Source organism: Lycium barbarum, chromosome 7 (genome assembly GCF_019175385.1).
Source record: "Lycium barbarum isolate Lr01 chromosome 7, ASM1917538v2, whole genome shotgun sequence".
NCBI classification, from domain to species: Eukaryota; Viridiplantae; Streptophyta; class Magnoliopsida; order Solanales; family Solanaceae; genus Lycium; species Lycium barbarum.
This window is the reverse complement of record NC_083343.1, coordinates 94,801,564-94,816,574: the sequence shown is the minus strand read 5'-3', so window position 1 is coordinate 94,816,574 and position 15,011 is coordinate 94,801,564. Positions and strand designations below refer to the sequence as shown.

Below are 15,011 nucleotides of genomic sequence, written 5' to 3'. Positions count from 1 at the left end.
GCCCCTTCGCCTGAATCGTCTTTCTTTCTGTTACACCTTGGGAAAAATTTTCCATTAACGTACAATGAATAGAATAACGAAGAACACGAGTGTACAATATTTTAATAAGAAAGAAGTGACGTATGGCGACCCTAATTAACATTTCAAGGACATTTAAGTTAAGGAAAGAAAGCTGTTGAGGAAAGCAAGTTATATGTTGTGTGTGTTGGGCAAGAATGTCGAGTATCGAATTAATGAGAGTTTAAAGACGTTTTGGAGAAGAGTTATAACGACCCTTAGATTGTCAATGAAGTGCTAAACAAGTGTTAAGAAGTTTCTCTATGGATGGAGATCAAACGAAGTGACAAGAAAAAGATCAGTGAAAAGATGGGTTATACGGTCGATTATACGGACCATATAATGTTATACGACCCGTATAATGGACCGTAGAAGTGTCACAGAAGGAAGTTGTTGAGGGGTTGATTTCACGGTCACTTATACGGACCGTATAAAATTATACGGCCCGTATAATGTGCCGTCAAATTGACACAGAAAAGGGTGGCCACTGGAGCAGTTTTTGGGTAGATTATACGGACCGTATAAATTTATAAGGATCGTATAATGGACCGTATAATGACGTCGGGACAGATTTCAAGTTTTAAATAAGAGACCCAAGTTCATTTATTTCATTTCAATTTTCCATTCTCCAATACTCAAGACTTCTCTAGAAGCTTCCACACATTTCATATACAGGAACTCATGAAAAATTGATGATCAACTTCATCAAATCAACAAAACTAAGTCTGTGAAACACATCAAAGTTCACCAAGTCAAGAAATTCCATGGAAAGGGAAACTTGGGTTTTTCTCAAGTAAAGTATTTCAACCCAAAGCTTATTCCTACACCATCCAAGGTAAGTTTTATGGAATTTACATGATGTTTGAGGTACTTGAAAGGTTGAAACACATGGATTGTAGAAGATAGAGGAAATAGGTCATGAATGAGTGAATAGTGACAATTGTGAATGGTGGGTTAATATGAATCATGAATCTTGACATGTTGTGATTGTAAGTAGATTGTGAATGACATTTTGAACACGCAATGAGTGTTATACATGAAAGAACGTAATAGTTAATTAAGACCATGATTATGGGGAAATTGAAGTGAAATTGTGAAATGTGGATAATGTAGATAAATGATGATTGTTGTCTACTATATTGTGAACATTGTTAGGAATGTTTGGGAGTTGATATAGAATATGGGAAAATTTGTATAAATAAAGGAAATACTGCCCAATATTCCTTAGCTATAGTAAGCACGTTTAAGTAACTGATTGGCTAACGTTCATGCGACTTCTCTTGAAGGTAGAAACGTGGGCATCAAAGGAAAACACGCAAGTGATATATTAGTAAACGACAAAGGTATGTAAGGCTAATCCTTTCCTTCAAAGGCATGAATCTTCGAAGTTTTTCCATGATCCTCATATATGATGGAGCTTATGAGTTCGTAAATATACCAAACTACATTCGAGCATGATAATGATAATGATGAGTTAAAGTATAGAGATTCGAGAGTTCATGGTATGATGATCCGATAACGTTAATGATGTCATTATTGTTGACACTCACCTTATACACTATTTCCTTCAAGGTGAGGCAGAATACTCATAAATGTTCATAATATAATCGGGGGTTCACGACCTTACGTCACCCCGACATAGCCATGGTTGCCTTCAAAATCTAATGTATGCTCCTAATGATAAATGCGGAATGATACTAAGGCATGATATGTCTATAAGATGATCAATAATGCTAGCTTGTAATATGCCTATGTATGTATGAAAATGCCAAGCTAGGATAAGATTATGATATGTTCATGAGATGTGTAATAATAATGGGTTATGATTGACTATATGACAATACGATTCCCCCGTGCCTAAATGGCCGGGCATGTCACCGCTAAGGCGGGCTGCATATGATTCCACCGTGCCTAAACGGCCGGGCATGTCACCGCTAAGGCGGGCTGTTATGTTTACACCGAGCGTAGAGGGCCGGGCATGATCACCACTAGTGGGCGGCATATGATGGTTACCCGAACGCGGGTTAATGATGAGGATTATGATGTGATGATATAAGTGATGTGATGACATATGTACCATGATTTTGTAAAATATGATATATGTACGAAATGTAGTTGCCTATGAAACTCATGCAGGTTATATCTTTCTCTTATGGCTCATGATCCTTCTATTATGTTTATTTCATTCCTGTCTTACATACTCAGTACAATGTTCGTACTGACGTCCGTTTTCTTTGGACGCTGTGTTCATGCCCACAGGTAGACAAGGAGGCGAGCGTGATCCAGACTCGTAAGAGCTGATAGCTGATTGATAGCACTCCTTTGTTCCAGAGGTGCTTGATTATTCTTTTGTGTATATTTGTATATGTTGGGCACGATGGGGTTCTATCCCGTCCTTATGTCTAGTACTCCAGTAGAGGCTTGTAGATGCGCAGTGTGAGTGATGTGGTCTCACGAGGTTGCTACTATGTATATATATATATTTTGATGGCCGAATGGCTTAAGTATATAAAAGTGTTTATGTTTTCAAATGAAAGACGATTTTCTTACAATTTGGGTATGAAATTGATAAAGGAACGTTGAATGAGTATAATGAGTAATGGAACGAGCGGTGCTCGGTGGTTAGCCCCGGGTACCCGTCGCGGCCCCTAGCTGGGTCGTGACAAAAGTGGTATTAGAGCAGTTCAGTCCTAGGAAGTGTCTACGAGCCGTGTCTGGTAGAGTCTTGTTTATGGTGTGTTGCGCGCCACATCAATAAACCGGAGGCTACAGGGCATTTAGGAAAAATGACCATCTTTCTTCTTAAGAGATCGTGCGATAGAGCTGTCTTATAAGATTTTCCCCTCCTAATAGTGTGTCATGATTTCAGAAATGCCACCCAAGGGAAAAACTACAGCCGCCCAGAAGGGCAAGACTACGACAAAAAGGCGGGTAGAAAGAGAGCCGCCCATTAATGCAGAAGTGGGCGAGTCACATAACGAGGCCCTATCTAATACTTCCTCCACCCCGCCTAATGTGTTAGAACAAGGAGGAACTCCAGCTCCAAATCCTCCACCGGGTGCTTCGGGTCAACTAGTGACCGAGGCCATTTACTTATTGACACAGTTGGTTGCTGCTGAGGCACAGCTACAGAATGCGGGCCCAAGTGATCGGTCAGCTAGAACCCGAGCCCGTGACTTTATGAGTTTGAATCCTCCGGAGTTTTTCGGGTCGAAGCCGGATGAAGACCCGCAAGGTTTCATAGATGAGATGTTGAGGACATTGAAAATTATTCATGCCTCCGAGACTGAATCCGTGGAGTTGGCATCGTATAGACTCTGAGATGTGGCGGTATTGTGGTACAATAATTGGATAGCATCGAGATAAGAGAATGCGCCTCCACCCGTATGGCAAGAATTTGTAGATGCTTTTATCTATCACTATTTGCCACCCGAGGTCCGCCGAGCTAGAGCGGATAGATTTTTAAATTTGAAGCAAGGAAATATGAGTCCCCGGGAGTATAGCATGCAATATAATTCTTTGGCTAGATATGCCCGACTATGGTGGCCGACATGGAAAATCGGGTACACAGATTTGTGAGTGGTTTGGGGCCACATTTGTTCAAGGATTGTTTGACGTTTTCGTTGCAAGAAGGGAAGGATATTTCCCGAATACGAGCCCATGCCCAGAACTTAGAGGGACGACAGCAACCACAAAGGAGTGATCGCGATATTGATAGAACGGAAAGCAAGCGGGCCAGATCTATGGGGACAGGTAGTGACTATAGAGGGGGATCGAGGCAGACTTACTCTCGACATTCAGGCCAGTCAGTGACTAATGCACCTCCACGATTTGCAGATAGGAGATTTGACCGCTCCTTCCCTTCTGGACAAGGCCAGAGTTTGAGAGCTTCGATTTCTCAGTTTAAGGGTGATTATAGTCAGAGGAGACCACCAATTCCGCGATGTAGCCGGTGCAGGAAATTACACTCGGGGCCGTGTCGCCAGGACACAGATGCGTGTTATGTTTATGGACAGATTGGGCATTTGATGCGAGATTGTCCCTCGCGGTATGGTAGAGGTGGGGTTCAGCAGCTTGTTCTTCCTCAGTACGCCCGGTAGGGCAAACTCCCCAGATGTCAGCAGGTCAAGGTAGAGGCAGAGGGGTAGCATCTACTTTAGGTGCCACTCAGCCCCGTGTATATGCTTTAGCGGGACGACAGGATCTTGAGTCCTCCCCAGATGTTGTTACAGGTACATTATGCATATTTTCCCATGATGTGTATGCCTTGATAGATCCGAGTTATACTTTCTCTTATGTTACTCCATATGTTGCTGGTCGTATTAGGGTGAAACCTGACCCAATCAAACCTTTTTAGGTATCCACTCCGGTTGGTGATCCCGTGATAGCGACATAAGTGTATAAAAATTGTGTACTGGTGATATATGATCGCCAGACCAAAGCTGATTTAATTAAGCTGGAAATACTCGATTTTGATGTAATTATGGGTATGGATTGGTTGACATCATGTTATGCTAATGTCGATTGCCGAATAAAAGTAGTCCGATTCCAATTTTCGGGAGAGCCCGTGTTTGAATGGAACGCTAATGCAGCGTCTTTTCCGAAATGTAGGTTTATTTCCTACCTTAAGGCAAGAAAGATGATAGCCAAAGGCTATATTTATCATTTTTTCCGAGTTCATGACACCGAGGAAAAGTCGCCAACTTTCAAATCCATTCTGGTAGTGAATGAATTTCCAGATGAACTTCTAGGTCTTCCTCCAGAAAGAAAGATTGACTTCGCCATTGATATATTGCCGGACGCCAAGCCTATTTCTATTCCTCTGTATCTAATGGCTCCGGTAGAATTGAAAGAGCTAAAAGCGCAATGAATGATTTACTTGAGAAGGGGTTTATTAGACCCAGTTTATCACCATGGGGAGCACCAGTCTTGTTCGTGAGAAAGAAAGACGGATCTCTACGAATGTGCATTGATTACAGGCAGTTGAACAAAGTGACGATAAAGAACAAATATCCTCTCCCAAGGATTGATGACTTGTTCGATCAACTACAGGGTTCCAAGTGGTTTTCTAAGATAGACTTGAGGTCGGGTTATCATCAAGTGAGAGTTAGAGAAGGAGATATTCCCAAAACAGCTTTCAAAACGAGATATGGCCACTATGAATTCCGAGTGATGTCGTTTGGGTTGACTAATGCTCCGGCAGTGTTCATGCATTTGATGAATAATGTATTCAGGCCTCTCTTGGATCTATTTGTGATAGTATTTATTGATTATATTCTGGTGTATTCTCGCACAACATCAGAACATGTAGATCAATTACGTATCGTACTTGGAATTCTTCGAGCCTGAGAATTATATGCCAAATTTTCAAAGTGCGAGTTCTGGCTAAATTCTATAACATTTCTGGGCCATGTTATTTTAGATGATGGCATTTGAGTTGACACTCAGAAAATTAAAGCTGTGAAGACTTGGCCAAGGCCTACGACGCCTACAGAAGTCCGTAGTTTTCTGGGTTTGACAGGTTACTATAGAAGATTCGTAGAGGGATTTTCCTCTATTTCAGCCCCATTGACGAAACAAACTCAGAAGTCAGTTAAATTTCAATGGAATGATGCTTGTGAGCGCAGTTTCCAAGAGTTGAAAGACAGATTAACCTCAGCTCCAATCTTGACACTCCCAGAAGGGCTAGATGGTTATGTCGTGTATTGTGATGCTTCTGGCGTTGGGTTAGGGTGTGTATTGATGCAACATGGTAGAGTTATTGCTTATGCTTCGAGACAGCTACGGAAACATGAAAAGAACTACCCAACTCATGACCTCGAATTGGCTGCAGTTATTCATGCCTTAAAGATATGGAGACATTACTTGTATGGTGTACATGTTAATGTCTACACAGATCACAAGAGTCTCCAATACATTTTCAAGCATAAGGGGTTGAATCTGCGGCAGAGGCGGTGGTTAGAATTGTTGAAAGACTATGACGTGAATATCTTATACACCTTGGAAAGGCAAATATAGTAGCTGATGCGCTTAGCCGCCGATCAATGGGTAGCCTATGTGAAGTTCCACCGGAAAAGAAAGAAATGACTCATGAGCTTTACCAGCTAGCTAATCTTGGGGTACGTCTAATTGATTCAGGTAGTGCAGGAGTTAGTGTTAATAACCCCACAGTTTCGTCTCTGAATATGGAAGTGAAAAAGCGCCAGTATGAGGATCCTCAATTGTGCCATTATAGAGATACATCTCATGGAGAAGAGAAGTCCCCATTTGAAGTTTCCACGGATGGAATTCTTAGATACCGAGGTAGGCTATGTGTGCCGAATGTGGCAGAATTGCATCGACGAATTCTAGAAGAAGCCAATTATTCTCGGTATTCCATTCACCCAGGTGCGACAAAAATGTATCACGATCTTAAACTGATATATTGATGGGATGGCATGAAGAGAGACATAGCAGAATTTGTGGCCCAATGTCCAAATTATCAACAAGTAAAAATCGAACATCAGAAGCCAGGAGGATTATTGCAAGCAATAGAAATCCCTACTTGGAAATTGGAAGTGATCAACATGGATTTTATTGTGGGATTACCTCGTTCCCGAGGCAAGTATGATTATATATGGGTACTTGTGGACAGATTAACAAAAGCAGCTCATTTTCTTCCGGTCAGGACCACGTACTCAGCAGAAGATTATGCGAGGTTGTATCTTAAAGAAATTGTGCGACTCCATGGTATACCAATATCTATTATCATAGATAGAGGAGCACAATTTACAACCAAGTTCTGGAAGTCTTTCCAAGAAGGTCTAGGTACCCAAGTGAAGCTCAGCACGACATTTCATCCGCAGAACGATAGACAAGCCGAACGTACTATTCAGACCTTGGAGGATATGCTAAGAGCATGTGTTCTGGATTTCGGAGGAAGTTGGGATGATCATTTGCCTCTAATCGAATTTGCATACAACAATAGTTATCATTCCAGTAACCAGATGGCTTCGTATGAAGCATTATATGGAAAGAAGTGTAGATCCCCGATCAGATGGTTTGAAATAGGAGAAGTGCAGTTAATAGGCCCTGAATTGGTTCAGCAAGCGGTAGAAAAAGTCAAGGTGATCCGAGATCAATTGTTGAAAGCCCAAAGTCGCCAAAAATCTTATGCGGACAATCGCCAGTGAGACTTGGAATTCCAGTTTAATGACTGGGTATTTTTGAAGGTGTCGCCAATGAAAGTGGTGATGAGATTTGGCAAGAAAGGGAAGTTAAGTCCTCGATACATTGGACCCTATAAAATTATCCGCAAGGTGGGTCATGTAGCCTACGAGTTGGACTTGCCTTCAGAGTTTGAGTCAGTTCACCTAGTTTTGCATGTCTCAATGCTCCGTAAGTGTATTGGAGATCCTGTGAGGATTGTTCCAATTAGTGATGTCCAAGTGACAGAAAAGCTAGCATATGAAGAAATGCCTATTGCCATCTTAGACCAGCAAGTACGAAGACTTCGAAATAAGAAAGTAGCTTCAGTCAAAGTGTTGTGGCGAAATAACAACCGGGAAGAAATAACCTGGGAAGAAGAAGAGAGTATGAGAATCAAGTATCCACACCCATTTCAACCCCAAGGAGAGATTCAAGATGAAACACTAACATTATAAGGTATGTATGCTTTCTTTTCATGCTTTTTGTCGTGTGTGGCCAATTTATGTTGCTATTATGTTGTGGCCCTGTGAGGCAATGATATTATGGGCTGTTGTGACAGGATGGTAGTGCTATAGTACAGGGGAAACTCTGGCGAAATTTTCGTAGAATTCCCGAGTGTTTAACATTCGAGGACGAATGTTCCAAAAGGGGGGAGGAATGTTACACCTTGGGAAAAATTTACCGTTAACGTACAATGAATAGACTAACGAAGAACACAAGTGTACAATATTTTAATAAGAAAGGAGTGACGTATAACGACCCTAATTAAGATTTCAAGGACATTTAAGTTAAGGAAAGAAAGCTATTGAGGAAAGCAGGTTATATGTTGTGTGTGTTGGGAAAGAATGCCGAGTATCGAATTAATGAGAGTTTAAAGACATTTTGGAGAAGAGCTATAATGACCCTTAGATTGTCAATGAAGTGCTAAACAAGTGTTAAGAAGGTTCCCTATGGATTGAAGATCAAACGAAGTGACAAGAAAAAAATTAGTGAAAAGATGGGTTATACGGTCGATTATACGGACCGTATAATGTTATACGGCCCGTATAATGGACCGTAGAAGTGTCACAGAAGGAAGTTGTTGAGGGGTTGATTTCATGGTTGATTTCACGGTCACTTATACGGACCGTATAAAATTATACGGCCCGTATAATGTGCCGTCAAATTAACACAGAAAAGGGTGATCACTGGAGCAGTTTTACGGTAGATTATACGGACCGTATAATAACGTCGGGACAGATTTCAAGTTTTAAATAAGAGACCCAAGTTCATTTATTTCATTTCCATTTTCCATTCTCCAACACTCAAGACTTCTCTAGAAGCTTCCACATATTTCATATACAAGAACGCATGAAAAATTGATGATCAACTTCATCAAATCAACAAAACTAAGTGTGAGAAACACATCAAAGTTCATCCAAGTCAAGAAATTCCATGGAAAAGGAAACTACGGTTTTGCTCAAGTAAAGTATTTCCACCCAAATCTTATTCCTACACCATCCAAGGTAAGTTTTATGGTATTTACATGATATTTGAGGTACTTGAAAGGTTGAAACACATGGATTGTAGAAGATAGAGGAAATGGGTCATGAATGAGTGAATAGTGACAATTGTGAATAGTGGGTTAATATGAATCATGAATCTTGACATGTTGTGATTGTAAGTAGATTGTGAATGACATTTAGAACACAGAATGAGTGTTATACATGAAAGAACGTAATAGTGAATTATGACCATGATTATGGGGAAATTGAAGTGAAATTGTGAAATGCGGATAATGTAGATAAATGACGATTGTTGTCTACTATATTGTGAACGTTGTTAGGAATGTTTGGGAGTTGATATAAAATATGGGAAAATTTGTATAAATAATGGAAATGCTGCCAAATATTCCTTAGCTATAGTAAGCACGTTTAAGTAACTGATTGGCTAACGTTCATGCGACTTCTCTTGAAGGTAGAAATGTGGGCATCAAAAGAAAACAAGCCAGTGACATATCAGTAAACGACAAAGGTATGTAAGGCTAATCCATTCCTTCAAAGGCATGAATCTTCAATTTATTTCCGTGATCCTCCTATATAATGGAGCTTATTAGTTCGTAAATATAGCAAACTACATTCGAGCATGATAATGATGATGATGAGTTAAAGTATAGAGATTCGAGAGTTCATGGTATGATGATATGATAACTTTAATGATGTCATTATTGTTAACACTCACCTTATACACTATTTCCTTCAAGGTGAGGCAGAATACTCATAAATGTTCATAATATAATCGGGGGTTCACGACCTTACGTCACCCCGACATAGTTATGGTTGCCTTCAAAATCTAATGTATGCTCCTAATGATAAATGCGGAATGATACTAAGTCATGATATGTCTATAAGATGATCAATAATGTTAGCTTGTAATATGCCTATGTATGTATGAAAATGCCAAGCTAGGATAAGATTATGATATGTTCATGAGATGTGTAATAATGATGGGTTATGATTGACTATATGACGATACAATTCCACCGTGCCTAAATGGCCGGGCATGTCACCGCTAAGGTGGGCTGCGTATGATTCCACCGTGCCTAAACGGCCGGGCATGTCACCGCTAACGCGGCCTGCTATGTTTACACCGAGCCTAGCGAGTCGGGCATGATCACCACTAGTGGGGGCATATGATGGTTACCCGGACGCGGGTTAACGATGAGGATTATGATGTGATGATATAGGTGATGTGATGACATATGTACCATGATTTTGTAAAATATGATATATGTATGAAATGTAGTTGCCTATGAAACTCATGTAGGTTATATCTTTCTCTTATGGCTTATGATCCTTCTATTATGTTTATTTCATTCTTGTCTTACTTACTCAGTACAATGTTCGTACTGAGGTCCGTTTTCTTTGGACGCTGTGTTTATGCCCACAGGTAGACAGGGAGGCAAGCTTGATCCAGCCTCGTAGGAGCTGATAGCTGATTGATAGCACTAATTTGTTCCGGAGGTGCTTGATTATTCTTTTGTGTATATTTGTATATGTTGGGCACGACGGGGTCCTGTCCCGTCCTTATGTCTAGTACTCCAGTAGAGGCTCGTAGATGCACAGTGTGGGTGATGTGGTCTCATGAGGTTGCTACTATGTGTGTGTGTATATATATATATATATTGATGGCCGAAGGGCTTAAGTATATAAAAGTGTTTATGTTTTCAAATGAAAGACGATTTTCTTACAATTTGCGTATGAAATTGATAAAGGAACGTTGAATGAGTATAATGAGTAATGGAACGAGCGGTGCTCGGTGGTTTGCCCCGGGTACCCGTCGCGGCCCCTAGCTGGGTCGTGACACTTTCGTCCATTGTTCTGGCGGTGATCCTCTTGGTCAGGTATGTCGTATTGTTTTACTATGACCCATTGGCCGGTGATATTTGCTGTTATGGTCTTTTTGTTTTTTGGTGGGCCCTCATGGCATGGTGCTTTAACCCTCATGGCTAGGTATTTGCCTTTGTGGCATTCCAATGTTTTATAGCCCTCGTGGCTATATTTGTTTTCTTTTTCTGACAACCTGATGTCAGCAGCGGTCTTGACGTTCTTTGGTGAACCGTTTCCTGCATGTGACGCAAAGATTGAAAAGGGACCGTCTTCCAACGTCCTAGGGACCTGCATTAGAAATGGGTTAGTTTTTTCCTATTTAAAGTTGATTCGTGTCGCTAGTGCTGTCGTATCTTTAGCTTTCTGAACTCAAAACTCCTTCGGCTCCGGTATCGAAAAATGAATTTATTTTCATTATGCAGAAAACAGATTTTTGTTAAATTACCATAAACATATCTAATTTGTAGGGAAATAAATGCGTTGTTTTCAAAGCTGTAAGGTTAATCATGACTTGTGCTTTGAATGAGGGATATCCTTTCTTCTGCGGCTAGGGTTCTGTGCTTCTTCGCGCAGAATTTTTGGGACCTTTTCTCAAAAATTCTGCCCCAGTTTAAATCTTGATGGACGAACTCTTGTGCCGAATCTTCTGAGTTGCGAAAAATTTGAGTTCCCCTTAAAAGTTTTGCCCCAGTTTACAGTATTGAATTAATGAGAAATTTTGAGATGTTCTGAAAATTTCTACCCTAGTTTAAAACTCTGGGTTAGCTGACTCTTTGGTGCGAATTTTTGAGATCTTCTAAACAATTCTGCTCCAGTTGGGCATGCGACAATCCTTGCGTCCTTCATGAAGTCCTATCTCTGAGGCTTTCTTGGGGTTTCTTGGTTTTTTTCTTTTGGTACGACCAAGCTCAAAGAGCGCCTACGTATCATGTCGCAGCAGGAATGAAGTCGAATGTAGTTCGGACTAAACGTAAATGATTTTTTGGTTTTTTACTAGTAATGCAACCGAGTCCCAGATTGACTGCCTACGTATCCCACTGTGGGGAAGTCAGGTCATTGCATAGTTCGTATTATAAAGTTGTTCTGTTTTTTCTATCTATTACAAAATGATTACAAGCAAAAGGAAATAACTAATACAAACAAATAACATAACGATTACAAGAAAAAGGTACTATTGCAAACTGAGAAAATTGTATTTATGCATAGTAGCGCTTGATTGCGTCTGAGTTGATCGGCTTGGGCCACTCGTCTGTCCATTTCTGCCAGTACTACCGCTCCTCCAGAGAGTATTTTGCGGACCACATAAGTACCTTGTTAGTTGGGAGCAAATTTCCCTTTGTATTCATCTTGATACGGGAAAATTCTTTTGAGCACCAGTTGCCCAATATGGAAAAGTCGAGTCCTGACTCGCTTGTTAAAGGCTATTGCCATCCTTTGTCTGTATAGTTAACCGTGACATATGGAAACCATCATTTTCTCGTCAATTAAAGCCAATTTCTCATATCGGGCTCGGACCCATTAAGCATTGTGCAATTTTGCTTCTTGCATGATTCTCAAAGAAGGTATCTCAACTTCGACAGGAATGACTGCTTCAGTACCGTAGATTAACAAATATGGAGTTGCTCCTGTTGAAGTTCTGGCCATAGTAGGGTATCCCAGTAAAGCATAAGTTAACTGCTCGTGCCAACCTTTATAATTATCAGTATTTTCCTCAATATCCTTTTGATATTCTTGTTAGCTACTTCTACGGCTCCATTCATTTGTGGCCGGTAGGCTATCGAGTTTCAGTGAGTTATCTTGAATTGCTCAAATATATCCTTCATCATATGGATATTCAGATTGGTCTCATTATGAGTTATGATGGACTCGGGTATGACAAATCGGCATATGATATTGTTTCACACAAAATTGGCTACCACTTTCTTTGTCACTGACTTTTGTGATGTTGCTTCCACCCATTTAGTGAAGTAGTCAATGGCGACTAAGATGAATCGATGCTCGTTTGAGGCAGCGGGTTCGATGGGTCCACTGACCTCCATGCCCCAAGCAACGAAGGGCCATGGTGAACTCATAATGTTAAGCTCACTTGGTGGTACTCTGATCAAATAACCGTGGATCTAGCATTGATGGCATTTTTGCACATATTTGCAACTTTCACTCTCCATAATCATCCAATAATATCCGGCCTTGAGATTTTTTTTTGGCTAGTGCAAATCCATTCATGTGGGGCCCATAAGTCCCTGCGTGTATTTCTTCCAGCAATTTGGTGGCTTTGTTGGTATCTACACATTGTAGCAATCCCAGATCCGGCTTCCGTTTATATAATACTTCTTTGTTCAGGAAAAACCATTTGCCATTCTTCTGATGGTCTTCTTTTGTCCGCTTGTGATGCCTTTGGGATATTCCCGTCTTTCAATGTACATTTTGATGTCATTGTACCATGGATTGCCATTTGGCTCAGCCTCCATATGGAAACACTAGGCATGCTTTTCTTTCAAGCTTATCCTTAGCGGGTCAATGTGACTGCTTTCAGAATGTTGGATCATTGATGCTGTTGTGGCCAACACATCGGCAAATTCATTCTGAGCCCTTGGCGTATGTTGAAGTGCGATCTTGCTGAATTTCTTACACAATCTTTGTGCCAATTTAACATATGGCAAGATCTTTTCATTCTTGGTGACCCATTCACCTTGCACTTGATGAATCAGTAGGTCGGAATCTCAAATGACCAGTAATTCGTCAATGTTCATATCTATTGCCATTTGGAGACCGAGAACACAGGCCTCGTATTCAACCATGTTTTTGGTACAATGGAATTTCAGCTTTGCGGCCATGGGGTAGTGTTGCCCATTTTCTGATATTAGAATCACTCCGATTGCAGAACCTTTGTAATTCACCGCTCCGTCGAAGAATAGTCTCCAGCCAGTGTAAGATTCTGTTGCTCCATCTTCTATGGGCAACACCCCTTCGTATGGGAAATGAGTGCAAAGTGGTTTGAGTTCTTCATTTACCGGGCTTGCATCTAGTAAGTCAGCCAAAGCCTGTCCTTTAACGACCTTCTGAGCTATGTACACGATGTCGAATTCACTTAACAACATCTGCCATTTAGCCAACTTCCCGGTGGGCATAGGCTGGCAGAATATGTATCATAATGGATCCATCTTGGATATAAGGTGAGTGGTGTACGAGGACAAATAATGTCTCAATTTCTAAGCCACCCAAGTTAGAGTACAGTAGGTTTTCTCCCCTAGTATGTATCTTGCCTCACAAGCCGTGAATTTCTTGTTCAGATAGTAAATGGCACGTTCTTTTTTCCTTTCTTCATTATGTTGTCCTAACACGCAACCGAAGGCATCTTCAGCAACTGATAGGTATAGCAGTAGTTGGCTCCCAGGCCTTGGTGGTACCAAGACTGGCGGATTGGACAGGTATCTCTTCATAGTGTCGAACTCCTCTTGGCACTCTTCTGTCCATTTCGAAGGAGAGTTTTTCTTCAAGAACTTGAGGATAGGCTCCACAATGATGGTGGATTAAGCTATGAATCGTCCAATGTAATTCAACCTTCCAAGGAAACTCATGACTTTTTTCTTAGTTTTGGGAGGAGGTAATTATTGGATTGCTTTGATCTTTGTTGGGTCTAGCTCTATGCCCCTTTGGCTGACTATGAACCCTAATAATTTTTCGATCAGTACTCCGATTGCACATTTAGCTGGGTTCAATTTCAAGTTGAACTTTCAGAGCTTATTGAAGAATTTCCTCAAATGTGTGGTATGCTTCGAACTTTCCTTTGACTTGATAATGACATCGTCCACATAGACTTCAATTTCTCTATGGACTATGTCGTGGAAAATTGTAGTCATCGCTCTCATGTATGTTGTGCCGGCATTCTTAAGGCGGAAGGGCATTACCCTATAATGATACACTCACCATAGGGTGATGAAGGTTATTTTCTCGGCATACTCTCTGTCCATTAAGATCTGGTGGTAGCCGGCGAAACAATGCACAAATGATTACAGCTCGTGTTTGGCACAGTTATATATGATTATGTGAATGTTCGGGAGTGGAAAATTATCCTTTGCGCTAGCTTTGATAAGATCTCGGTAATCCACGCAGATTCTTATCTTGCCATCCTTTTTTGGTACTGGAACTATGTTGGCTAGCCATGTGGGGTATGAAGTCACTTCCACCACTCCTGATTTAATCTGTTTTTCCACCTCATATTTGATTCCGATACCAAGATCCGGTTTGAATTGTCGGGTTTTCTGTTCATTGATGGGTAACATGTGGGATCCTACACTGGTACTTAGTCCTTGCATGTCGGCATATGACTATGCGAAGATATCCACGTACTTCTTCAGTAAATTTGTCAATTCTTCTTTTAAAGGCGTCTCTAGGTGT

The 15,011-nt window shown here is 40.9% G+C and overlaps 1 protein-coding gene across 1 annotated transcript; it reads right to left on the bottom strand.

The window, feature by feature from the left end:
* Positions 1-13,333: 13,333 nt before the first annotated feature.
* Positions 13,334-14,053, bottom strand: LOC132601615 (uncharacterized). Its single transcript, XM_060314696.1, has 2 exons — positions 13,877-14,053; positions 13,334-13,744 (listed from the first exon to the last, which is right to left on the bottom strand). Exons 1-2 carry the CDS (start codon positions 14,051-14,053, stop codon positions 13,334-13,336), a joined length of 588 nt encoding a protein of 195 aa, XP_060170679.1.
* Between the last annotated feature and the right edge of the window lie 958 nt (positions 14,054-15,011).

Excerpts from the sequence above, each read along its gene's own strand:
- LOC132601615 (XM_060314696.1), bottom strand. The coding sequence starts at position 14,053 with ATGAAGAGATACCTGTCCAATCCGCCAGTCTTGGTACCACCAAGGCCT. Across the intron at positions 13,745-13,876 it reads AGAAATTCACGGCTTGTGAG|CCTATGCCCACCGGGAAGTT; the intron begins GCAAGATACATA and ends ATATTCTGCCAG.